We start from the raw sequence: 27,884 nt of genomic DNA on the forward strand, positions 1-27,884 counted from the left end.
TTCTCAGTTCCTGAACGCCATGTTTGGTGTCTATTCCAGGGCAATGTTCCCGTCTGGTGCACCTGTTGGTCCCACGGGTCCTATGGCCTTTAACTTAGGTGTTCCCCAGGCTTACGCCCCTGCACCCTTCATGCCTTTTATGCCGGCTGTACCACCGCATTGGCATTTTCCGACACCACCGGTGTCGTCGACGCCGAAGCGCACGACGCCGGTTCCGTCGACGCCAATCCAATCGACGCCGATGCCTACGACTCCGAGGCAGGATTCTGCCCGACCTCGTATTGAAAGACCTCGTCCGACTTCGGGTTCGACGCCGGCTCCGACCCTGTCGGAGTAGATTCCGAATCCATTGGCTTCGGTTATGAAGGAAAGATCTCGGAGAAAGGCCCAGAGACTTCTGGAGGAAGAAAGATATCGGTATTCAGATACTGAGGAAGGAGAGTGCCCACTGCTGATTATAGGCCTAATATTTTGACTGAGGTGCTTCATTCACCCTCATCTATTATTGAACCTATGTTACCCTTCAACGAGGCCTTGTCTGAGCCCATCTATGAGGTTTGGAAGAAACCTTTATCTGCTCCTGCAGTTTCTAGAACAGTGGCGAGGAGATATAGAGTTGCACCTGAGGACCCTGCATTTTTATCAACACATCCTCTACCTGAGAGTTTGGTGGTGCAGGCTGCATGCGCAAAGAAATCTGCTGGTGCTTTTCCACAGGTTCCTGGAGATAAAGAGTCCAGAAAGCAGGACCAAAGTGCCAAGAAGGTTTTCTCATCAGCCAGTATGGCATTAAAGTCAACCAACGCTACGTGTCTGATGGGAAGGTATATCCATACTTTGATGGATTCTGTCAAGCAGTTGATTCCGAAGATTCCTGAAGATGACAGGAAGGATTTTCAGGAAGTGATATCGGACACTCAAGCAGCTGCGAGACAGGTCATTCAGAGTGGTCTGGACACTGCTGATTCAGTGGCAAGGGTCATGGGCTCCTCCGTGGCCACTAGGAGGGCTGCCTGGCTTAAATCATCAGAGTTCTCTGCAGACGTCCAGTCTGTTTTGATGGACTTGCCTTTTGATGGATCAGGGTTGTTTGGCAAGAAGGCTGATACTGCCTTGGAACGTTTTAAGGACAGTAGGGCCACTGCAAAATCTTTGGGTCTTCAGTCCAGGGGTACTACTGGAAGACGCTTCAGGGGGTTTGGAAGGTCTTCCTTTCGTTCTTACAAACCATCCCAGCAGCAGCCTCAGCAGCAGCAGAATACACTGTACAAGTCGTACAGGGGCAGACAAAGATCCCGCCCTAGAGGTCGTCAAGCTTCCTCCTCCTCCTCCTCTCCTTCCCAACCCCCTGCCAACGCAGCAAAGCAGCTCTAGATCCGCCATTCCGGATCATGTGGGCCCAGTGGGGGGTCGGCTTACACATTTTCTACAAGATTGGGAATTAATAACATCGGATCTTTGGGTTCTCAATCTTGTAGAGAATGGGTATGCACTTCCTTTCCAGGAATTCCCTCCCAATTACCCTCCTTGCCAGGGTTATTGTTCGGAGGACCACCTGCTTCTCCTGCAGGAAGAAGTCCTGGCTTTGTTCCGAAAAGGTGCGATAGAGGTGGTTCCAGAGCAGGAAAGGGGTCAGGGGTGCTACTCCCGGTATTTCCTGATCCCCAAGAAAGATGGCAGGCTTCGGCCAATCCTGGACCTCAGGATTTTGAACCTTTACCTGAAACAGGAAAAGTTCAAGATGCTCACTCTTGCGCAGGTTCTTCAAGCGCTGCTAGAAGAAGACTGGATGGTGTCGATCGACTTGCAGGATGTGTATTTTCATATTCCCATCTTGAAGTCGCACAGAAAGTATCTCCGTTTTACGGTTGGGTCACAACACTACCAGTTTGTGGTCCTTCCGTTTGGTCTTACTACTGCACCTCGAGTCTTCACCAAGGTGATGGCAGTGGTGGCAGCTCATCTCAGGAGAACGGGGATACATGTGTTTCCGTATCTAGACGACTGGCTGATCAAAGCGGAGTCGCCGGAGAAGGTGCTCCATCATCTGCAAGAGACAACTCAGTTGTTGCACAGGTTGGGTTTTTCGATAAATGTACCCAAGTCTCACCTGGTGCCCTCACAGCGCAACCTGTTCATAGGTGCGTTACTGGACACTACTGTGTCGTGCATTCCGTCCTCCTCAAAGGATTCGCGACATACAGGAGATGATTCCTTTGTTTTACAATGGAGCGGTCGTTCCAGTCCTGAAGGTCCTTCGCCTGCTCGGTCTGATGGCTTCATGCATTCTGTTGGTCAACCATGAACGCTGGCACATGAGGGCGCTCCAGTGGTGCCTCCGCAGGCAGTGGTATCAGCAAACGGAGATCTCAGGGAGTCAGTGAAGATCTCCAGAGAAACTGCGGCGGATCTATCTTGGTGGAGCGTGGAAGGCAATCTGTCTCAAGGGAAGCCTTTTCAGATTCCTCCATCGGTTACCACAGTGATATCGGATGCGTCCACTCTCGGGTGGGGTGCTCATCTGGGGGACCTGGAGGTCAAAGGTCTTTGGTCTCCAGAGGAAAGGTTGCTTCACATCAACCTTCTAGAATCGTCTGGCGCTCAAGGCCTTCCTCCCTTCCCTTCGCGGTCAGTCTGTTCAGGTCCTGACGGACAACACGACCGCGATGTGGTACATCAACAAGCAGGGAGGAGTAGGGTCGCAGTGTCTCTGCAGAGAGGCTCTGCGTCTCTGGTCCTGGGTTCAGGACCATCAGATTTGTCTGATGGCAAATCATCTGGCCGGGGTTCAGAACGTTCGTGCAGACAGTCTCAGTCGGCAGTTCTCTGCCGATCACGAGTGGAGGCTCCATCCAGAGGTAGTTCGCGACATCTTTCAGATGTGGGGGACTCCTCGGGTGGACCTGTTCGCCACTTACGAGAATGCTCACTGCCTGTCATTCTGCAGTCTCCAGTTTCCGATGCAAGGAGCCTTGGGGGACGCGTTTCAGTTGAGTTGGAACTCGCAACGCCTTTACGCGTTTCCTCCCATACCATTGATTCCTCGGGTTCTGAGGAAAATTCGCCAAGACCGGGCCCAAGTTATATTGATCGCCCCGGATTGGCCAAGAAGGGTGTGGTATTCAGACCTTCTCCACCTCTCCTCTCACCCGCCGCTCCGTCTCCCTCACAGGGCAGACCTCCTCTCTCAGATGGAGGGGCAGGTTCTTCACCCCCACCTCCAGACCTTACACCTTCATGCCTGGAGATTGAACGGGGCAACCTGATTTCTTTTTCTCTCCCTCACGATGTGGTGGATGTCATTTTGTCAGCCAGGCGTGACTCGACTAAGTCCATCTATTCTTATAGGTGGTCTAAATTTGTTGCTTGGTGCAGGGAGAAGTCTATAGACCCTTTGAGGGCCCATTTATCTGATGTGCTCCAGTTTGCCCTTTCTCTGGCTCAGCAGGGGCTTGCTGTTGCCACGGTGAAGGGTTATCTTTCTGCGCTGTCGGCTTTTATCTGTTTGCCTGACCAGCCTTCTCTTTTTAAGTCTCCTATTGTTTTAAGGTTTTTGAAGGGCCTAACTAATAAGTTCCCTCCTACCCCTTGTATTGTGCCTCAGTGGGATTTGAATCTAGTTTTGACATTTTTAATGGGTGCTCGTTTTGAGCCTCTTCACAAATGTCACATGAGGCTTCTGACTTTCAAAACGGTTTTCCTCGTTGCAATAACCTCGGCAAGGAGGGTAAGTGAGCTTTAAGCTCTTAGTTCCAAGCCCCCATTCCTGACCATTCATGCTGAACGAATGGTTCTTAGGACCAGGGCTGCTTTTCTGCCAAAGGTGGTGACTCCTTTCCACCTTGGTCAATCCATTACCCTTCCTACTTTTTATCCCCCCCCCCTCACCCTTCCAAGGAGGAGGAGAGATTACACCGTCTTGACCCCAAGAGGGCGTTGTCTTTTTACTTGGACAGGACTAAAGACTGTCTAGTGGACGACCAGCTCTTCATTGGCTTTGCTGGCTGCAAGAAAGGAAGAGCGGTCCATAAGAGGACCTTGTCGAGATGGATCGTCCTCTGCATTAAGATCTGCTACTCTTTGGCCGGTAAGGACCCACCAGAGGGTATATGGGCTCATTCTACTAGAGCTAAGTCTTCGACCTCTGCATTGGCTAGAGGTGTGCCTGTAGAGGATATTTGTAGAGCGGCAACTTGGTCTTCCCTCCACACTTTCGCGAAGCATTACTGCTTGGATTCCGAAGTGAGGAGGGACTGTCATTTTGCGAGCTCTGTCCTTCAGGATTTCCTGGTCTAGAAAAGTGGACACCCTCCTCCGGGAGTGGGGACTGCTGTGGGACTCTATTCACAAGGTGAGGAATCCACACGGCAGATGTATCTATCAGAAGAACAAGTTACTTACCTTCGGTAACGCTTTTTCTGGTAGATACTATATCTGCCTGTGGATTCCTCACTGACCCACCCGCCTCCCTGTTGTCCACTCTTCTATGCCAGAGGTTTATATAATGTATTATTTTATGGTCAAGGATTTGTTTATTTCAAATGTTTTATTGCATTTGCTTCACACTGTGTGTTACCTTGATTTCTATACTGCGTATACTGTGTATATGTCTACTGTCATCGGTCCGTCCGTGTGCCTCGAAGGCACGGGAAAAAGGGCGGAACTGATGTCATCACGCCGGCGTGGGCCTATTATAGGCGTCGGTGACGTCAGCGGGGTCGTGTGCGATGACGTGCCTCTGTGACGTCCGGATCCACGTCGGCGCGAAGCTACAAAAAGAATTTCCGAATGTTGCTGACGCAAGGGGATATTCACAAGGTGAGGAATCCACAGGCAGATATAGTATATACCAGAAAAAGCGTTACCGAAGGTAAGTAACTTGTTCTTTAGGGCCCTAGTTTTATGAACCACTTGTCAGTATCTTGCATGGCTCTGCGTTTGGGCAGGTACAGAACTGACGTCAGCGCGCATGGGTGGCGCCTAAGTAATCTCCGTGATGTCATCTCGGCGCCTACGACGCTAGTGACGGATGCGGAGCCGCACGATGCCACCTACTGGTGTGCAGAGGTACTGCTAAGCAGAAAAACGTCTGGTTCCAGTCTAACGCCTGGGGATATTCTAAGGTTAGGAATCTATCACTAACTAATGTCTCTTATAGATATATTGTTACACATGTAAGTAACTTGTGCTTTCAGGGCAGCGGATTCTGGAGGGGCACCCACTGGTTCTCGGCCAGCGGTTCGGTCCCCGGCTCCAATTGGGATCCTTGCATCCATGGATGGATCTGAACTGGTGCCACATGTACCACCTTGACTTTCTGTGGAGCCGGTCCTGATGCGTACGTTCCTGGTGCTGTCCCCATTCTCATCCCTGACTCTGAGACAGAAACCAGAGGGCTGTCTTCCGACGCCGGCTCTGGCACCTACTGGAGCTATTCCTTCAAGCCTGAAACCCTAGACCCAAACATGGATTGGATGCCAGCGGACTAGACACCTCTCCAGATACTGGAATGGTCTCTTCTACCGTGGCTACGGAGGAGGGAGCCTCTTTTACTATAGTGGTGGGTAGAGCGGCTAAGGTCGTAGGCCTTAGCCTATCCTCAGTGGCAGTTAAGACTAATTTCTTGTCAGAGGGGCTTCAGCCAGGAGTCACCTTTTCAGAACGGCTTCTCCCATTTAATGAAGCCCTCATGGACGTCATATTTGAGGCTTTGTCCAAACCCTGTACCAGAGTGTGGGAAAGTGCCCCTTTTTGATGACACCACCCCCCTTTTCCCCTGGTAATGATGATTTCCGACTGAAAGTGCAGTGGGTCCCTACTAATCAGGCCTCCAGTGCCCTTTTCCTTAAAACTGGTAAATGTCTAATTGTAACCCAATTGTCAAAGACTTTAGCACCCCTGTAAGTCCCAGTACGTGGCACCTCTGGTACCCAGGGCATGGATACTAAAGAGGGTCCCTATTAGGCTGCTGTATGTATTATGCCTCCCAAAGGGACCCACACAAAAATCACATAGAGGATGCCATTGCAGGATGTGTGAAATGTTGCACACCATTTTGAAAACATGACTTGGCACACTCCCTATGTGCCATGCTCATTGCATATACAATGTGTAGGTCACCGCTACAGCAGGCCTTAGAGCCCTTAGACAGGGTGCATTATATTAACCCCTTCGCTGCTAGGCCTTTTTTCCTCCTGTGCTAAGCCATTTTTTGGCGATTTGGGGTAGTGCGCGCTTAGGCCCCTGTAACTTTTTGACCACATAAGGTATCCACGCCAAATTTGCGTCCTTTTCTTCCAACATCATGTGGATTCTAAAGGTGCCCAGGGTTTGTGGATTCCCTTGGAGGGGTCCCAGAAATTAAGCAAAATACAGTAAAAATGTTGGGGTTTTTCAGACAAATGGGAAAAACGGGCTGCAAATGAAAGCCTCTGGGTTTTTCCCTGCAAATGTTATCAAAAAAGGGTTTGTGGGGCTGAGATCTCCATTTTCTCAGCTTTTAGGGAATGAGAGTCTTTTGTCAGAGAACCAACATTTTTCACAGTTTTGGCATTTTTCTGGGACATAGCCTATTTTTCCTATTTTTAGAGCTTTCAACCTCCTTCCAGTTAATGGTAGAAATGAGTTTGAAATCAATAATGGATCCAGGAAAGCTATACATTTTCCAAAAGTAGACTACATTCTGAATTCAGAATGGGGTCATTTGTCTAAATCCATGAAGGTTTCTTTATAGAAACTAACAGTTAAATATTGGAATAATTGAAAATTTGTTGAAAAAAACAGCCTTTTGTCAACGTTTTCATCTGTAACTTCTTGTAATTTTGACAGCTCTTTGAAAGCAATATACCGTTCCATCCGTTTGACCTTCCTGGTTGTGGGGATATATAGGACTTATAGATTCACCAAGAACCCGACGAACCCAGAGCCAAAAACTGAGCAGCAACTTGCAATGGTATTTTATTATTTACCGGGTATAGAGCACTTATTCTTGGAAAATGTATACATGGAAAAATCGTATGAAAGACACCTATGTATTTCTGAATTGGGTACAAATTATAGAGTTTAGAAACAGTATATATTTGCACATTTTCAAAATTGGGAATACTCATACTAGCATGAGAATTATTGGTCATTTTTCAAAATTATTTTTTTTTTTTTACACAATGTCTTTCATTGGGAAGGGAGAAATGCATGAAAACTCAATAGGTAATAACAGTTGATTTACAAATCGGAATTACTCCCCTTGCAAAAGCTGGTGGTTTTGACATAGGCAAAGTCGCCTATGTCAAAACCACCAGCTTTTTCAAGGGGGGGTTGTAGGAGAGTAGGGTCTGCAATCCTATGATCACCCAGATTTTTGCTTTTTGCTTCACTGGTTTACGACTTTCCCTGGCTGTGGGCCTGCTAATCAGACCCACAGCCTAGCTGTTCTCTCTATTCCAAATTGTACCCACGTACTGAATTGGCACTGGGCCCTCTCTTGAGTTCCTGTACCCAGGACAGAGGTGCACCCAGAGGTCTCCCAGGGGCTGCAGCATGTATTATGCCACCCCTGGGCTGACTAACTAAACAGACACAACTGGCTGCTTGACAGCTGGGAGCAAGGTGGTGTAATCACCCTTTGCTTTAGATATAGTATACCTATATCTAAACCTAGAACGGGCACACAGATCTCCTATCAGTCACTCCTATGGCAGGCCTTAACAATCCTGGAGGCAGAGTGCTTGGAATCGTGTGAGATAGTGCTCTGGCATGAGCTGAGCCTGTCTGCGGCCTTCGGGATCTATCCCTTAGCCGTTTCCATGATAGCGTCAGACCATATACTCTTAAGTGCCTTATAATCCTCGCAGTTATGGTAACTTTGGTCTGACATTATCTAAACATGTCGTGTAAGGTGTCATACGCTTTGGAATACTACCCCCTCGCCAGTTCTGGCGACGGAGGTAGCATTCCACCCTTTTAGAGGGACACGACCTGTATGTAACTGTGAACCCCAGTTAAAGTTACACAGCCTCAGCTCCACAAAATGGATGCTGCCACCGAGACACCAGTCTGCCCTCCTGCTGCTGGGAGTCCTTCCAGCAAGGGAGGCCTGGAGAAAGTGTTTCCTGTCAGGGGCGGTGCTAGCACCATCCCAGACAGGATTTTGTGTATCCCAGGTAGGCAGGGCTGAAAGGAAGGTGACTGCAAGTGGCACCCCGGTGCTCACTGTGCATATGCCGGCTCAAACCAGTTCCAGGGGCACACCAGCCCCGGAGCTGGGGAGAGACCGGACAAAGGACAGGGGTGTAACCACCCCCCTCCTGGTCCCACCCATGGGCAGGACCTAGTCGCGTGCCAGCCCCTTTTTTTAGAATAAAGGTAGGAGCAGGCCCCCTTCCCAAATTAGATAATTCTGAATCTTGACTACTTTCCACGAAAGAACTCTTGAACATTTCTGAAGACTCTCCCTTGTGGCTAAGGAGTAGCCACCCTGCACCAGCAGGCACCACCTAAGCGCTTGCGGTTTGCTGCACGTCCATCCTCCGGATCAAGACTGCCCAGCTCGACAAGACCCGGATTCCCCGCCATCTCTGACCTCTACCTGCCTCTACAGCTCAGCTGAGATTCGTGGGTGTGACGAGACCTGAGGGACCGGCCATCTTCAGAACCTGCACGACGCTTATCCAGCACGACCGCCGAGGGATCCTCGAGTGAGTGCTTTGGGGTTTGAGAAGCCCTAACCCTGAGCAGCTCCAGCACCGAAGTCCAGCCTCCCAGCATCCACGAGATCTGCGTGGGGCCCTTCTGCTCTTTGCTGCTCACCGCGTTGTCCGGCTTCTTGCCTGCTGGCTTGTGGCCCTCCTGACGACGAACCACGACACTTCCATCGCTGGTCTGGTTGCTCCAGACTGGCCCTAGCTCCCCTCCAACAGAGGAGCACCCCGGACCCTCCTGGTCCACTCCAGACGCCATCTTGAGTCCACCGCGTGGGCTTGCCTTTGCCAAGGCTTGTTGCTCCAATCCTGGTTTCAGCAGCGCCGACAGCAGACACCTTCGTGGGACAGCTCGCCCCTCCATCCTGGTCGCCGACAACGCCTCCTGGTCCGAGAGACTGCAGAGCCCAGCGGCGCCCACTCACCTGGTCGAGGTGACTTCATCCGTTGCCATCCTGGTGCCCATCTGATCACTGGCTAGTGATCAAGAACTGAGTCCCCTCTGCTTTCAGGTCATCTTCAACTCCAATCCAGGCTTGGATCCCATCGAACTTCATCACTGGTCGCCTGCCAGCAACTTCTTCTTTCAGGCTCCATAGACTGTAACGAGGATTCCCGACGTCTTTTGAACCCTATGCAGCCGCAGCCCCTGGGCTAGGTAATTCGAGCATTTCGGTGCTCCAACGTAGGTTCACTATCTAAGTGTCCAGATCCTTTTTCGTTTTCAGCCTAACTAGTCGGATTCGTCCGATAACACTAACTTTACGAAATCCAGCATCCATAGACTTTGTCCCGCATCCCGCGTGAGAGTGCACACTCTGCACCCGATCTCCCTAGGCCTCCTGCTCCTAACCTTAGGGTTCAGTAGTGTAGTCCTAGTGATCCTGAAGCCTCTGGAACTTGTTACTTACCTGCTAGTATTTCGCATTCCACTTTTGTAGTATATGGTTTTTCGTGCCTCTCGGGCATTTGTGTAAATTGTGCAACTTGAAGTATTTTCTTAAGAGTTTTGTGTTGTGCTTAGCTCCCTGACTCATAAAGAGTTCAGGGTAGTCTTGTTATAAATAAATATACTTTATTTTCATAACAACTTGTGTGGTGTCCTTTCACTTGGTGTTCATGGGGTAAATGTGATGGTAAAACAGCTGGCTTAACACGCCCTCTAGAGTTTAGCCTGAAGACTGCTCTTGTCCATGCTACTAGGATAGCTGGTTACAACCAATCATCAATAAAGGTTGTTTGGTATGATACAAAGTGATCACTAGAATAGTGAGCACTATATATCAGGCCAACTTCTCACAGGGGTCACCTGGGTTTAAAGTAGACACCCGGGGGCTTCCAAGGAGGTATGGCTTTCGTGGATCCCCCAAGGTTCTCTTACCCAGAATTTCTTGCAAACCTCAATTTTAGCTGAAAAAAAACTGTTTTTTCACACATTTTTGTGTGGGAATGCGTGGCATCACTGGGCTCACACAAATTTCCTCCCACCCAGCGTTCCCCCAGGTCTCCCGATAAAAATGGTACCTCACTTGCGTGGATGGCTCAAGGACCCGCAACAGGCAAGGGCCCAAAACATAATGAGCTGACATCAAAATAACCTATCACAAACCAACCTGGTTTTGCAAGGGGGTTCCCACGAGTTTTTGGCCCCGGGCTGGCGGCCATCTTGGAAAACTACAAAACCCAAACATTTCTGAAAACTAGACACCTGGGGGAATTCACGAGAGACATCACCATATACTCCCATGGTTTAACAATAATATCTGCATTTAGTAGGTTATTCTTAACTGGAATGTACACCTTAACAGAGACACTCAAAAGTCAAACATTCCAGCACAGCTATCTATTCCTCAAACACACACACATACTGGTTGGATTTGACACGAGGGCGAGTGATGGTTCAGTACATAAAATGTATTTAACAAGAGATTTCACACAAATGAAATGCTCTGTCAATAATTAAATGCATAAAAACCGAACTCTCACCTCTCACCTCGTGAGCTGTAAAGCCACGACAAGGCACCAACCGTTTTACAGGCCATTCACGCACCTTTCATACCTGATACACAGAAGACCATTCACGCCATCCAGGAGCAAATACAACACATTACAATATTCACAAAAAGGGACAAGATACACCCTGCTTCAGAAAGAGAAAAAAGACAAATATTACTGCACAGCCATCTAATCCTCAAGCACACACACATACTGGTTGGATTTGGCACGAGGGTGAGTGATGATTCAGTATATACAATTGTTTTATCAAGTCATTTCACAAAAATGAAATGAACTGTTAATACTTGAAAGAATGAGAAACTGAACCATTTACTCACAGCTCGTGAGCTGTAAAGCCACGTCAAGGCACCAACCTCTTTAAAGGCCATTCATACACCTTTCATACGTGTGACACATACAAAACATTCACGCCGCGGGCCCATCACATTACAACACTCACACCAGCAGACAGCGCCATTCAAGGGCCCATCACTTTCACACACCCACATTCCAGACACAGCAACTACACAAAGTGATGGACTGCGTGGAGTGGCGCTCAGCTAGCAGTGTGTGTAGTGACCAACAGAAAGAAACTACTCACACACCGCCAGCCAAGCGCCAGTTCACCCACGCCACCATCCAAACACCAGGCCATGCACATCGTCAGCCTAGCGCCAATCCACGCACACCGCCAGCCAAGCGCCAATCCACGCACACCGCCAGCCAAGCGCCAGTCCACGCACACCGCCTGCCAAGCGCCCGTCCACGCACACCGCCTGCCAAGCGCCCGTCCACGCACACCACCAGCCAAGCGCCCGTCCACGCACACCGCCAGCCAAGCGCCCGTCCACGCACACCGCCAGCCAAGCGCCCGTCCACGCACACCGCCAGCCAAGCGCCCGTCCACGCACACCGCCAGCCAAGCGCCCGTCCACGCACACCGCCAGCCAAGCGCCCGTCCACACACACCGCCAGCCAAGCGCCAGTCCATGCACGGCGCCAGCCAAACACCAGTCCATGCACGCCGCCAGCCAAACACCAGTCCACGCACACCGCCAATTACATTTTTTTTAAAACCAAAGAAAAAAATTACAAACCATTTGGAACTAGATACAAAACTACAACTACAAACAGCCGTAAACAAAAAACAAATGCCACAGGGGAAACTGAATAACCAATAAAAAACATTACAGACCAGGCAGTAGACCATTAGACTCACGGTAGCTCCCAAAATTTCTTTTGCGTGTGATACATTCTGAAACATCTGGGCACACACACCCCAGGATGAGAAGGACAATCAGCACCGTGCATACGAGTATCCTTCCGCACAGCACTTCGATAGCAGACTTTACATCTCTTACAGGGATTGTTTTGTTTGGGCGGGGGAGGAATGTAATCAGGAAAGTGGCGATCTCGCAATCTAGCCACTTCCTCCACCACTCCGACTCTAGGAACATGTGCCTGTTCCACGACAACAAGGCTGCCTATCACAGACTCCTGAAACTTAACAAAAGTCAACTTTGACGCAGGAGAACACTCCTTGAAAACAACAAAAGTATTAAAAGTTGCTCAATTAAAAAGATGTATGGCCAACTTCTTATACCAAATGTAAGACTTACGAATAGCAGTGTAAGGTTCCAACCTCTGATCTACTCTGTCAACACCACCCATGTACTTATTGTAGTCTACAATGCACACAGGTTTACGCACTTCAGCAACCTGACCCCAAACAGGCATAGATGTAGTACTTTCATCATGGATGGTAGTCAGCATGTACACATAACTCCTGTCGACACATTTTACAGCTAGCAGTTCATCTCTACGCAAGGCACTGCACAGTCCCCTCTGAAGCTTTTTACAAACAAGCTCTTTTGCAAAACCTTTACGGTTAGAGCGGATTGTGCTACAGGCAAAAGTGTCCACTATGAACAACTCCTTAAACAATGACACACCAGTGTAGAAGTTATCAACGTACAAATGATGGCCTTTGTTAAACACTCTTCTAGCAAGATCCCACACAAATTTCTCAGACACTCCAAAAGTGGCCGGACAACCAGGGGAGTCAATAGTGGAATCCTTACCAGTGTACACCTACTCTCAGACAACATATACAGCTTAATTCCATAACGTGGCCTCTTGCTAGGAATGTACTGCCTAAAAAGCAAACGGCCCTTGAACAGGACCAAAGACTCATCAATAGATATTTCTTTGCCTGGAGTATAGATCTCTGAAAATCGATCTACAAAATGATCAATAACAGGCCGAATCTTAAAAAGGCGGTCACAGTCAGGGTGATCTCGTGGCAACACCAAAGAATTATCAACGAAATGCAGCATCCGAAGCATAAGTAAATACCGATCACGACTCATAACTCCAGAAAATATAGACGTTGCCATCAAGGGACTGGAAGACCAGTATGAAGCCAGGGAAGGCTTCCTTATCAAGCCCATCAAAAAAGTAAAACCCAAAAACCTCTTCATCTCATCCAGATTTGTGGGAGTCCACCGGGTAGCTCTAGCGTGGGGCCCAAGTCTGGTGCTGTTGTCCCTCAAAAACTGTTCCGCATACAAATTAGTCAGCTCAACAATCTCAGCCAAAAATACATCATCCATGAACAACTGAAAAAACTGTATAGGCAAGTAACTTTCACAATCCACTCTACACCCTGCATAACCAGTAAAGTCAGACAACACCGGCTGCACCATGTTTGGATCAACCCAGAGACCAGCACTTCCAATGGGTAGGCTTGCAGCCCCAGGCTGCAATCCAGATGTCTCTTGCACCATCGGCACATCAATCTCCTCCGCTAAAACAGGCACTTCGTCCGCACTGAAAGTGGATTCATCATCCGATGATTCCATGTGGAGAGAAATCTCACTGCCTGAATCTTCCCCTCCCTCCTCTCCCTCAGACGCACTGTCAGTCTCATAATCCTGCTCAGAGGAAGATTCAAGAAACAAACCAATCACCTGCTGAGCAGTCATTTTACAGCTAGCCATAATGCCAACTAAAAAAGTTAACTTGTCAAACACGTGAACAACAAATCCTTTGAAAAAAAAAGAAATAAACACAATGTTGCTTTATTTCAAAGACCTATATACTCCAACACTATACCACTCACTTGACAGAAGCAGCTAGACTCAGCACCACCTACTCTGCACAGACACAGAAAGGATCAACAATATCCCACTAAAAAAGAAAAAGAAAAATAACACATGAGACGACGCAAAACACATCGCAAAGAATTTCATGCTCAGAACACAAACAGAAATACAGCCATTATGACAGCACTTACAAAAAAATACATTTATGCATAACAATAATACTTATTCGGAGTAAACCGTACAAAAATGTTTTTCTTACCAAATAAATGCAAATACGCAAAACTGCAGAACAACCACTGCCGAAACGGGAATCACAAGCTTTACACTACAATAAAAAGGAGAAGCAAAAACATTACAATCACATATTCAAATAATGCACCAGTCAACACACAATACACCAGCTAAGCTAAGGGGTAGGTGGGCCTAAGAGTATAAATAAAATATTCACCCCTGTAAAAGGGGAGCAACCCTTGTCCTTGAGGCCACCCACCACACATGGCTTCATTGGTGGTTCAGTGGGCTAATACATTACCAAACATTCAATCTGCCAAAATAAATTGCACCCCTTGGGGAGCGACCCTTGCACATATCCCTTGTGGTCTAGTGGGCCAAATATGGTGCGAAAGGGCCCCCAACGGAAAGTGACAATTGCCCAAGGGGCCACACCCCACACATGGCTACATTGGTTGTCCAGTGGGCCAGTAAATAAATAACTATTTAACCTGCCACCTGCCCCCCCACCCCAGGGGGGGCGGACAACGTAAAATGAATTGCGCCCCATAAAGAGAGAGACCCTTGCCCAAGGGGCCGCTCCCCACACACATCCCTGGTGGTCTAGTGGGCCAAATGGAGAGTGACCCTTGCCCAAGGGGGTCACTCTCCTTACAAACATCCCTGGTGGCCTAATGGACCCTACAAAAAATGTAAAAAAACGGCTTGATATGTCCCCTCATGGGGGCAGACAGCCAAAAACATGCCCCGAAGGGGAGTGACCCTTGCCCAAGGGGCCACTCCCCATATGTGCCTGCATTGGTGGTCCAGTGGGCCAGTAAATACAAAAATATATACCTTAACCCCCCCCCCCCCCCTCGGGGGGCAGACACCGTAAAATTATTTGCACCCCTTGGGGAGCGACCCTTGCCCAAGGGGCCGCTCCCCACACACATCCCTGGTGGTCTAGGGGGCCAAATGGAGTGACCCTTTCCCAAGGGGTCACTTTCCTTGCAAACTTCCCTAGTGGCCTAGTGGGCCCTACAAAAACGTACAAAAATGGCTTGATCTGCCCCCCCCCCCCCCCCCCCCCCCCCCCATGGGGGCAGACAGCCAAAAACATGCCTCCGAAGGGGAGTGACCCTTGACAAAGGGGCCACTCCCCATATGTTCCACAATCAGTGGTCCAGGCAGCCAGAAAATAAAAAAAATATATACCCCTCGGGGGGGACCGACACCGTAAAAATAATTACACCCCTTGGGGAGCGACCCTTGCCCAAGGGCCGCTCCCCCAAACAGAGAAAAAAAAAATCCCTGGGTCTAGTGGCCATTCCTGCTGCACGATCGTGCAGCAGGAATGGGAAATAGAGGCATCAGGGGAAAGGAAAACCCTCTGCTTTCCCCCGATGCCTCTTTTATTGCAATCGCTTCTCCCGGAGATCCCACTCACCTGTTTTCCCCGACGCGCTGCAAACAAATGGCGGCCACCGCCTCGGTGGAAACAGAAAGTAAACACCACATGACGTCAGCACGGCTCGCTCGCTGACGTCATTGATGACGTGGCAGGGGGGCGGTGGGGGAGGCAGGGGAAGGTCTTCCCCGGCCTTCCCAAGTTGAAATACGGCAATCTGGCACCCGCCGGGGGAGCACCAGCCCTTCTCCCGTGGGTGGGCGCCATGACGGCCGTGTGCCGTCACAGCACACAAACACTGTGTGCCATGACGGCTCCCGGCCGTCATCAGCACTGAAGGGGTTAAATGTGAAGACATATCTGCGTTAGCAGATATGCTCCTGTGATATCTGTGAATAAGATCTGCAAGTTTCTCAGGTGATATTCAGGCCTTTTGACGGGTCTAGCCTCTTTGCCTACAAAAACCCACACCGCCCTCGAGCGATTTAAAGCTGTTGCACGGTACCTCAGTCTTTTCACACTACCACGCAGTATCTCTAACAATGTTGCACCTTTCAAGGCATCACTAGGGGTTACGCCTTCAGACAATGTCAAGGCTGACAGTCCCCACAAGAGGCACCCCAGACACCGTGGCCAGCAGGCACAACTAATTTCAGTCTCAAGGTCCCTCCGGCAGCGTCTTCGAAGCCCCTTTAGTTTGACCTTAGCATCAGAACCACCCCTTGAGAGGCACGTTTAATCATTTTCTCCACAGGTGGCCAGCCATAACATCCAACGGTGGGAGGGGGTCCTGCAGATATTCCTATGGGGTTATGCTTTGCTGTTCCTTTCTACCACTTCCCCTCCCCACTACCTCTTTCACCTACATCGGACCGGCTTTTGGAGGACCATTTGTTTATTTTGCTGCAGGAAGTTTAGGCTCTTGGAGTAAGGAGCCATAGAGATGGTCCTGGCGTCAAAAATCGGAACTGGGTGTTATTCCTGTTATTTCATAGTGGCAAAAATGGCGCAGGCCTTTGCAGTCTGTTAATCTTCAACCCATGAATTGCCTCCTACAGAAAGACAAATGTAAGGTGCTCACACTGGCTCAAGTTCTATCTGCCCTGGATTCAAGTGACCCGATTGGAGCATTGGGCTTGTAGGATGACTTTTTCTATAACCACATCCTGAAGGCCCATAGGCGCTAAGCTGAGGTTCAAGGTGGGCCATGAACACTTTGTTTGCTATGATACCTTTGGCCTCACGTGTGCCCTTTGTGTGTTCACAATGATGATTGCAGTGGCCACAGCATACCTGCAGAGGCTAGGGTTAACAGTCTTCTCCTACCTCAACGCCGGGCTGTTGAAGGCAAGCTCGTCCCAGTCCATTGTGGACCACCTCCAGACAATGGGGAACCTCCGACATAGTTTTTTTTCACAATCAACATGCTGAAGTCACACCGGCCTCCTTCACAGAAGCTCCTTTTCATCTGAACCATCCTGGATATGGTGCACTTTCTGGCCTTTTCCTCCAGAACGACTAGTCCAGGGCATTTGTTCTATGATGCTGGTGTTTCAGCCTCAATCTTTGGTTCTAGTGAGGATGGCTCGGAGATTTCTTGGCCTACTTCCCTCCTTCATCCTGCTCTTTGACCGTGCCAGGTGCTATTGGCAGGGACGACAGTGGGATCTGAAGTGTCAGTGGGCCCAGTATCAAGGGAACCTGTCAGATTCCTTCCAGGCTTCAGAGCAAAAGATCATCTCTGTTGGATGCTCAACCACAACCAGCAGAAGACCCCTCCCCCTCTCCCTGCCCAGAGCTAATGGTGGTGACAGACACTTCACTGCTGGGTTGGGCACGTTATCTGGGTGCGGTACAGATTAGATGACTGTGGTCTCCGGTGGTAGACTACCTACACATGAACTTGTTGGAGGTGCAGGCCTTTCTCTTGACGCTGAACGTCCATCACAAGGAGGCTGGTTTAGGTACTCACAATAACACCACTGTCGAGGGGTATTGCACCAAGCAGGGCAATGTGGGGTACTGGGCTTGATTAGATTGCTGCATGTCTGCAGTGCATAATTTGTTTCACCCAAGACCATTCGTTTGCACACTTTGATATTATTTAAGAACAGATTGACTGAAGAATTTCTTTATTTATTGCATTGGTTTGTGTATTCCTTTATGCTTGTTAATTCCCGGGCTCCTTTTAAACAGTACATGCTTCTTAACAAATGTTTGCATTTGTCTTTTAGCCTCCATCAAAAAACAGAAGAGAAAGAACAGAACTCAAACCAGATTACTTTGATCCGGGTTCGATAATGGATGAATCGGTAAGTTTGTTTAATCCAATGATGTGTTATGGTGCATGCATAAATGCGCCAGCCTGTGATTTTCTTCCGATTTAGATTTTTTTTATGTTCAAACTCTTCGATTAGCCTCCCTGTCTTTTTTGCAGGTTGTTAGTCATAGTGTAGATTCATTTGTTATGTATTCAGCATTCGTGCTGCAGCTTTCTAAACTTCATGTTGAAATATCCTTCTGACGGGCTCATTTTCCCCACAGATTCTGCACCTTATGAATTTTACTTCCAGGATTCAAATTGAACTGGAAAACTGTCCCCCCAACAATGACTTTCCAGTGCCGCCAAGTGACACCATACAACGCCAGCTTCAACTTCTCTTCCAGACATGTCACCCGATTATATTAGGTCCCAGTATGTACATTTGACTAAAGACTACAGGTAGTTCCCTCACTCGGTTAAATAATTTTCAAGGGAAAATTATCTTGCGAGGTCTTCAAACAAAACGTGCATATGAAGAGATTGTTTTCTTCTTCCTAGACAAAGCGATCCAAATCCTAAGACTGTTCGTAGTCCTGCTGTAGTTCCCATCTCCTATTCCTCACCATCAGGCCCATCCGGTGGTGCCTAAAAATTAGAGACCGGAGTTTCCGAATCCTTCTGCCAACCTTACATTGGTCAAGGCCTTCTGGCTAGCAATGGCAACCCTCTGAGCTATTCCTCAAGAGGGCCAAAGGCCCCGGGGTTTGTCTGCTGCAGTGGGGCTTTTTTACTCTAGAGGTTTCAACACTATGCCTTCTTGTGCTTTGCTCCCAGCACATATAACATCTTGGGCTTTGCCCCCTGGCACATGGTGATGTCAAAGCTGGCTGGGACGCCCTCACCCCATTCTCTTGGGCCCTTCTTCAGCACCGATTTAAAAAATGACGATACCCCTGAAGCCAGCTCCAAGGCAATCCAAATAGGTTAGGTGAAAATGTCCATTTGATGAAGGACATGTTGGTCTTTAACAATTAACTCTATTGTGACCATCTCCTATGGCACACAGATTCACCCACTTGGGGAGAATTTCTATTCAGATGCTCTGGCTATGAAGGATAAAGTCCATGGCCAGACGGAGGATGAAGGCTCAGAGGCTTATCCTCCTCCTGTCACAATAACATATTGATGCTGGCATTTACTTTGATGTCCAAAATGCCAGTTGCCAAAAGTTTGTTGTCTATCCCTTTGGCTCTTCCTCATCGAAGTCGTTCAAATGGAAGTGAAAGTCTTGGAATAGACCACACCTTCTGCAGCTAAGAAAAACTAACATTTTAGAAGAGACTTCTAACCACAGATTTCTTACCTTGGAATATTCCCCAGGTGTCAGGAAATATTGAGCAGTACTTCTGCGCGCATGTAGGTGATGCCAACAGGTCCATGTCTGCGCCGGATGTGACGTGAAAGGAGCCTGTATAGGCTCCTCCCCAGCAAGCATTCTTCGGTACGTTTCTTTCTGCGCTGACAGTCATGGATCCGGAGAGCTACTTCTGTCAATTTTTTACCAAATTTTTCTCGACCTCTGTCAAGCCTTTTTTCAAATACTGTTTCCTGTGTGGTGGGGTCATGTTCGTTCCAAAACCAACAGGTTTTAAACCTTGAGGAGAATGTCACAAGCAGATGTCTGTGGCTGTTCTTCATTTCTGGTGCTTGAGATCCTGTCACAACTCCAAATCCTGGTAGAACAGTCAGTCGATGCATCAGAAAATGATTCAGAAGAGGTTGCTGAAGCTCCTTGATGCACGACAACACAAGGCTTCCGCGTATGCTCCATTTTCATGGATGGTCTTTGTTCCGTTGCTCCCAGAGCTGCTCCTGTGACCACTGGTCTTCTAAATTTAAGATGTGGTCTGGTAATTCCCCTCCAAATAAGTCAAAGTGCCCCTCAACTTCACAACGTTCTTCCAAATCCCCGGAAGGAGCGCTGTTAGGTTTTTGTTCAATAATTTCTTCTTATGTATATTACTGTGTAATATGTTTCTTTTAAAAAAAATGACATACTGCTTTTAAGGTTTATATGTTCGCTATAACAAATATAAGGAGTTGGTTTTAAATGTAGATTGGATTCACTGTGTCCTGAATGAATTCACTGTGTCCTGAATGAACTGTTTCTAATGCATATTGGATTTATTGTGTCTTTTTAGAATTGTGAGATTATTAATGTTTTTTTAAATGTGAATTGTATCGTCTAAATACGAATTTAGTTTTTACAAATATATAACTAAAGCCTCTGACGCTACATTCTTGGGCCGGGTGGTATGACTCCAGTATATGTGCACTTCTTGTGTGTTGGGATCTATGAGTCTAATGGAAGTTGTATCTCTGAATTTGAGGTTTTTTTCCTTTCCAAGGGACATATTGTTTCTTCACTATTAAGTAGTGCCCTGGTCCTCTGGGTTGGTGGAGCCACCTCTCCTCTTTTTACTCTCCATTGTGGATGGACCCAGACTATGGGGCCCTTTACCCTCCAGATGACATTGCCCAAACCGTTCCAGAGGAAAACTGGTATTAAGAAGTGGGGGACAGTGGATTTGGCACCTCACCAGACACTGGGTTAGTCTCCCTACCTGGCCCATCTGTGAAAGAAAGTGCATCCTTCTCCCTGGGGATTAGAAGAATGGTGGAAGTCCACAATATCCAGCTTCACTCTATAGACATCAAGACCACTGTCTTGAAGGAGGTGCTCAAGCTGGGGCACTCCAGTACAGAGCCCCTACTCACTTTCAGTGAAGCCCTCACGGACATCCTCCTGAGGGCTTCGGTGAAACCCTGTTTAGGGGTCCCTTTGAATGGTCACATCGCTCACTGCCATCAGTCAGCCCTTGGGGACTCCATGTTCCTCACGCAGCACCCCAGCCCTGAGAACTTAGTGGTGCAGGCCTCAACAGCAAAAGTGAATATGAGCGCCTTCCCTACTACCTCTCTAAATAGGAAATCCAAGCTTTTTCAAACATTTGGCATAAAGATTTTTTCCTTCACAAGTTTAGCATGGCGCTCCATGAACACAGCTTGCCTGTTACGCGGATTCTCTCATGCTCTATATTATTCAGTGGCACAAGTGCTATCTATGGTTCCAGAGGAAGGTAGTGCAATCCTCACGCAGGCCATGCTGGGTGGCCAGGACGCCAAGTTCAGTGGGTTAGATTCCACAGCCTCCATTGGTAGAACAATGGGCTCCACAATAGCTCTTATGCGCAGCGCTTGGTTGCAGTCAACTGGCTTTTCAGGGGGTCTCCCGGTGAGCTTTATAGACACGTCCTTTGGCAGCTCTCGCCTGTTGTGCAATAAGACGGATGCTGCATTGGAGCACTTTAAAGACAGCAGGGTCACAGCCGGTTCTCCATGGGGTTATCTGTCGCCCCACATGGACTGCATTTCTTTCGGTCATTATTGTGCCAGGAAGTGCAGGTCATGTTAGCATCACATTACATTACTTTCTGTTACCAAACAAGGACAAAGGCATCTGCCCTATCCTAGATCTTCACCCTCTCAATACCTTCCTGAGGAAGGACGGGCTCAAAATGGTCACCCCTTGCCCAGGTTCTGTCTGCTGTGGATCCTGGAGACTGCATGGTCGTGCTGGATCTGCAAGATGCTTACTTTGACATTCCCATCTTGCTGGCCAGCAGGCGTTCACTGTGGGCTTGGAGCATTTCCAATTTGCCGTGCTCCCCTTCAGCCTCACAAGTGCATCTCTGGTTTTCACAAAAGTGATGGTAGTTGTTGCCCACCTTCAGGGGTCTGTCTTCCACTGCCTCGAGGACTGAGTGCTGAAGGCGGGCGTGCAGCAGGGAGTTGCCGCCCACCTCAAGATTTTGGCAAACCTTCTGCATTTGCTGAGGTTCACTCTCAACAGGTTTGTCACACCTGACTCCTACCCAAACGCTCGCTTTCATCTTAGCCATTCTGAACACAGCGACACTTCATACCTATCTTCCAGACAAAGAGTCCAGGAAATTCGGGTTATAATCCCCATATTTCAGCCATGGTCCTGAATCTCAGTGAAAGTGTCTCTGTGGCTTCTGGGCCTGATAGCCACCTGTATCCTGCTGGTGAAGCACACCAGATCACACACATGCACTCTGCAGTGCAACATGAATTCTCAGTGGGCTCTCAGCATTGAGGCAATATTTCCAGTTGTGTTCAGATTTTGAAAGAAACTGCTAAAGACCTGCCGTGGGGGTTAATGCACCACAATCTGGTCAGTAGCAGAACACTCCCTTCCCGAAGCGGACAGTGGTAACCATTGGCTCACTTCTGAGATAGGGCGGCCATCAATCAAATGAAGACGTGTTCACGGACAACACCACCCCCATGTGGCACTGCAACAAGCAGGGTGAGGTGAATCTGCGGACTCTGTACCAAGAGACCCTGCATCTCTTGAAGTGGCTGGAACATCAGATTATATTCCTGGTTGTCCAACACCTGGTGGAATCTCTGAAAGCTAGGGTAAACAAACTCAACAGCAGATGCCCCATGGACGACAAATGGCTTCTACACCCTGAGATGGCACGAGGCTTCTTCCGCGAATGAGGAGAACCATGGCTCAATCTATTCAGCACTGTCAAAAGCACACATTGTTTACACTTTTGCATGTTGTAGTTTCAAAAGCAGCTCTCGCTCAGAGATGCATTCCACTTGGGGTGGAATCCTGGACTCCTGTACACCTTTCTGCCAATACCACTCCTTCCCGGAGTCCTCAAGAACATTAGGACTGACCAGGCCAAAGTCATCTTGGTGGCTCCAGTTAGGGCACGGAGGGTTTCATATCCCGAACTCCTGAGCATTCAGCCTCAGATGAAAAAGTTGATAGAAAAAGGCGTACTAAAAAGACAAAAGTTCTTCAAAGCAATTTTGCATTTAAAAACATGTCCAAATTAAAAAGACCCACAACTCAAAACTGGCAGATTGTTTGTGTTCCGAGCAGTAGATAATCCATTACTGTTCCCAGCAACAGCAGACTGTTCCCCAAGACACCCAAACGCATTAGATTCATTGAGCAAACTTGTCCCAGTTCATCCCCCTCAGCATCCACAAAAGGAGGAATGACCAATACTGAATCTGCCGAAGACGATCCAGAATCCAGATCACTGGGACCTGAAGCATCCCAGGAAGGCTCATAGTATGTGTTTATAAGCAACAGCAAGCACAAATGACAATGGTACAAGTGGGCCTTTGGGGGTCCCATCTGCAGTTCTAAGTTCAGAGGTTGAACCAGTTTGGTTCCTAAGCATATGTCCAGGGCACACTCTAAAGTGCACAGAATACAGCAGAAAATGGGCTGCACACAGTGTAGCCAGACAGGCAGAAAGGACATGTATCAGTGGTTATTGAGTTCCTGAAGCACGGATGCGCTCAAGGACTGTATCATCTGTTCATGACACAGGGGCACATGTGACAGTACCATTCCCATTTGGCCTTGTGATGGGACATCAATTGCGGAGAAGAAAAAATAATGTGGTCCTGACAACTATGACAGATCAAGCGGTAAGCCTCCAAAAAGTTTCCATGCATGGAGTGTATGAATTATGGAATAACTCTGAAGAAAGGTGGTAACCAACCCAGAGCGCTACCCCTGCAGTACTATATATGTTAAAAATGTGGTGTACGGGCTCCCCGAAATGGTGTGGGGAATTACTGTGGAGTAACGACTGTATTGCAAAGAAGACCTTGCAACTTGAAGGTCAAAGGTCTCCATTGCAGGTGTTAAGGCCACATCCTTCTGGAACAATAAGGCTTTCATTGTGCTCAACGCATTGAAGTGATCTTTCAAAAGCTTTATCAAAGGCCAAAGCGTTGTATCCCTAACTGTACGGGCAGGTGGAAAGAGTACCTTAATACTGGGTGTACAGGAGATTCTAGCACTCTTATAGAAATCGCACTTGTTTGAAAACCCTCAATGTAATCCCGTTGGGTGCTTGCAAACCAATCGAGAGAAGAGAACACCCTACTTCCCTACATACAATCCTAAGATTGAACACTATATCAAGCAATGTTTGCAGCACAGCCCTTATCACAATCTATATTAGACAATATTCATTCAAGAAACATAACAATCCATTGGGCTCTTAGAGATCTTTTTTTTTTATTTATTTTTTCTCAACTCCAATCCCTCATGCCAACGCGTTTGGCTGTGGTCAAAGTAACCCACCGGCTTCCTCTGGGCTCAAATGCGTTATTCTAGAGTTCCTCCTTGAGGGTAAAATGTCAACCCCCAGTCTAGGCTCTTTAAAATGTTGCGTAAAGTGGAGTTGTATCCGTCTGCATCTTCCAATCCAAATCTTAGGGTGCGGTAAAATGTTCACTAAGTTCAGTCGTATGTATTCTGTGTATCGCTTGAAGCCACTCCAATTTATCCGTTTTGGTCCGATCCTGGTTTCAAAATTTAATTCTCCACCGCCGCCTTTCACACATCCACTGTTCTCCTGCCAAAATTCTTTAGTCAAGTGCTCCTCTTCACCAAAGTTGAGAAAAGAAAAAAGAAAAAAAAGATCATCAAGAGCCCAATTTATTGCTATGTTTCTTGAATGAATATGGTCTAATATAGATTGTGATAAGTGGTGTGCTGCAAACATTGCTTGATAAGGTGGAAAGAGTACTTGCGTACAACAGGCCATGACCGCAGAAACAGTCACCAGATAGGGTATGCCCTGTTTCATCCCACAGCAGGCTTGATCGTTAAATATCAAATAGCTACCATTGGAAAACAATCTGAATGGCGGACGAATCACAGCAGCCGGAGAACCTTTCAGATAACATGACAGGTTTGCCTAAGACACATTACATGCGACATGAAGCAGAGCTTCACTGCAAACTAAGGAATGTGCCAAGGTACTCTCACAGGCCGTCCCGTCAAGAAAAACCTCAGTTTTACCATTCCTACAGCTTTATATTTAATCTCCTGGTGCACGTAGGGATGCCCGGCTTCAAGTCTTCTGGGTTGTGCTGCCGTAATATGTCGGTGGTGGACCGCAATGATGTCTTCCTCTACTGCCTGGAGACCGACCATGACTTCCGGGATTGTCAGGACTGTCGACCCATGGCCCTGAAGGCCTTGCGAGAGCGGCGCCGGAAGTTGTCGGAGGCCCGGCACTCCTCTCACCGCCGCTCGGGATCTAGATGCTGTTCGCTGGACCGCTTCCAGGACCGGAACCGTGGCTCTTCGGGCTCTAAGTCTTCACCTTCAGACTCCGGTAAGCGACGCCATAAGAAGTCGAAAAACCGTGCTCGCTCTCCAACATCCCCCCGACGCTCCTCGGAGGCGGATGAGGGGGACAAGGGCCTACCTGCCATACCCGGGTCCGTCGGCAACTCCCGAGCAGATGCAAGAATTTCTTGCTGCCATGGACTGCCTTTTTAGGCCTCGGGCTCCCGCCGGCGGGCCCCGCGGTCCCGTGTTATGATCATGTTGGCCCGGCGGCACCGCCCCTGGTGCCAGCCCCGAAACCCCTGGATCCAGCGCCCTTTGCTCCAGCCACGGCGCCACAAGGTGCAGGGCCACTGGCTCCGGCCCCTGCGCCGCTCCTGGCTCCGCACTGGGCGCCGTTTATGCCACCCCGGTTCCTGGACCATTTTGTTCCGGCCTGGGATCCGCATTGGGTTGCGGCGCCAGCTCGCCCCCGGCTGGCGCCGTTACCGATGCCGCTTCCGGCGGCGCTAACCCCCTCTCCAGCTCCGGTCCTGCCGCCGCGGCCTGCTCCTTCTGTCCCGGAGCCAGACTAGGACTGGGACGGCTCCGAGGACCCCCTTGCGCAGCAATGCGACTCCGAGCAGGATTAGGTGGATGACCTTCAGGATGCAGGGGAACTTGATGTGCAACCTGACCCAGGATTTGCCTCTCCTCTGCCTACTATGGAGGAGGGCTCTTCCTACACTATGGTGTTACCTCGGGCTGTGGAGGCTCTTCATCTCGACCTCCCTACGGAGGCCTTTAAAACCAACCTCCTTACGGAGGTGCTCCAAACGGCGTCTGCGTCGTCGGAGCCCCTGCTCCCTTTAAATGAGGCCCTCACCGAAGTCCTCTTTGGCACTTGGTTGCGGCCTGCCTCAGGAGCACCAGTGGATAAGAACGTCGCTAGGCATCATCGCCCAGCGTTCCTGCCTTCTTGACCACTCACCCCACGCCTGAGAGCCTGGTCATTCAGGCCTCGACTTCGCAGAGTGCCTTTCCCACAGCTCCGCCAGATAAGAACTCTTAAGAGGCTGGACCAATGGCAAGAGGGTTCGAGGCATGTGGGCTGCTGAATTCATATCTATTGCATATTGTTGTCCTGGAAGAGTCTTCGAAGTATCACGAGATAGGTGGCTCCTCCCCTGGACTACAGTGCGCATGGGCATCGACTCCATCCCCAGATTGTTTTTTTCCAGCATTGGGTTCGGATGCATATTTGATCACTCCAGTTCGGAATCTTTAGAAACTTGTCTTTTTGGCCCAAAGGCCTTTACTATATCGTCGGTATTGTCTTGCGATCGGTGCCATTCTGTTCCGGCTCAGTTCCCGAGTCGGACATCTAGAGGAGTCGCGTGGCTCTTCGGTGCTCAAGGCCCGGTCGACGCTAGAGGCCTTATTCGACAAAACATCATGGAACGGAGCCCGTTCAAAAGGTGCCCCGTGTGCAACTCGAAGTATCCTCACATCAACGTCCACCCGATGTGCAACAAGTGCCTGTCGCCGGATCACGATGAAGCCAACTGTATGGCTTGTTCTCGTTTCCGCTCCAAGAAGACGATTCGACTTCGGCGCGCCAGGAGGCCCAGCAGATGGCACCTGACCCGGTGAACATTTTCGATACCGAGGAAGAAGAGGCAGACGAGCAGGAAGTTCAAGAGCCGATGTCCAATCCAGCAGCGGAGATCGACTCCAGCTACGACGCTGATGTTGAAATGCTCGATACTGAAGAAGTCGTCGACGATGTAGGAGACAACGACGGGGCCTATGGGGCCACGGAAGATAGCTCGAGCGAGGAGCTATGCCCCGTTGAAACGATACATACGGCTCAGGTCGAGGGATCGCCAATAGGCCTTACCCAAGATCTTACACTAGGTTCTACTGCCTCACCTACGGGCCCGGCTACGGACACTTCTAAAGAGCCACAACTGGTGAAAACGAAACCGAAAGAGAAAGCTTCGGTGCCTACACAACCGAAAGGGCAAGCCCCGCCGTCGAAACAGAAAGTACGGGTTGCCTTGGTCGGCTCGAAGTCTTCTGACCTATCGGCGCCGACACAGCCTAAAAAGGTTATCGACCCGGTGAAGTCGCTCAAGGCTGTCGAGCCGAAGACTGGGACACCGAAAGCACTTGTCAAGGTCGTCGACCCAAAGAAATCGGCGCCGAGGGCCGTCGACACAGGCAAAGGACTCGGAACTACAAAAGTTGTCGATCCTGAGCGTCGGACGGACAAGGCCAAGGGCGCTACAACCCTCGAGTCTGCACCTGGTGGTGGCTCAGAGGACCCTGTCGAGGCGTCGCAACCGTCCGCCTCCTTCTCAAAACAGGTGTCGGAATCGTCGAAACGCATTAAAGACAAAGCTTCTGCTGTCGATCCGAAGGATACTTCCATGCCGAAGCAGCCCACCAAACCGCAAAAGTCGCCAGCGCCCATTCAATTTACGCTACCACCAAAAGTGGCGCCGAAGGCATTCGCGCCTAAAAAGGTCGTCGAGGTGTCCATGAAGGTGTCCACGGGGCCGAAGCCTACACCTGCGGTTGGGGGCACAAAGCATCGACAACCCCTGCTTGAGGAGCAGTCGGAGCAATTCATCGACGCCGACACGGGTAGACTTTCTCTTTACAAACGAAAGATCGCCCCTGCACTGCCTATGGAGTCCTACACAATTCCATTGAAGAAGAAGAAGGATTCCACGGATTCACCCGTTCTTGTAGAACTACTAGCTCCACGTGGACAGGACACTGCTCCAATCTCGCCCACTTACTCAGAGGTGGAGGCTGGGGAAGGTGACTATGATGAGTACAACTACCCTGCCGACACTGATCCTGAGGATCACCATGACACATGGGCAGATGCTGCTGACACAGGGGATCCACAAACTGCCCCAGACACTCAAGTGTATAACGTGAAAACATCGCCTACTGAGGACTCAGCGGCATTTAATGCGCTTATTGAAAGGGCAGCCAAAAATCATGATGT

At 49.2% G+C, this 27,884-nt stretch overlaps 1 protein-coding gene across 3 annotated transcripts in view; it reads left to right on the plus strand.

Moving 5' to 3' along the window:
• Positions 1–27,884, plus strand: part of STAG2 (STAG2 cohesin complex component) — a 1,493,174-nt gene that overhangs the window by 1,431,441 nt on the left and 33,849 nt on the right. For all 3 annotated transcript variants that reach the window (XM_078688751.1, XM_078688750.1, XM_078688752.1), the window contains one exon: positions 17,651–17,728. In XM_078688751.1, the coding sequence (XP_078544877.1) occupies positions 17,651–17,728 (78 nt within the window). The remainder of the gene's footprint in view (positions 1–17,650; positions 17,729–27,884) is intronic.

The sequence above is a fragment of the Lissotriton helveticus genome, chromosome 4_1 (assembly GCF_964261635.1).
Source record: "Lissotriton helveticus chromosome 4_1, aLisHel1.1, whole genome shotgun sequence".
Classification (NCBI taxonomy): domain Eukaryota; kingdom Metazoa; phylum Chordata; class Amphibia; order Caudata; family Salamandridae; genus Lissotriton; species Lissotriton helveticus.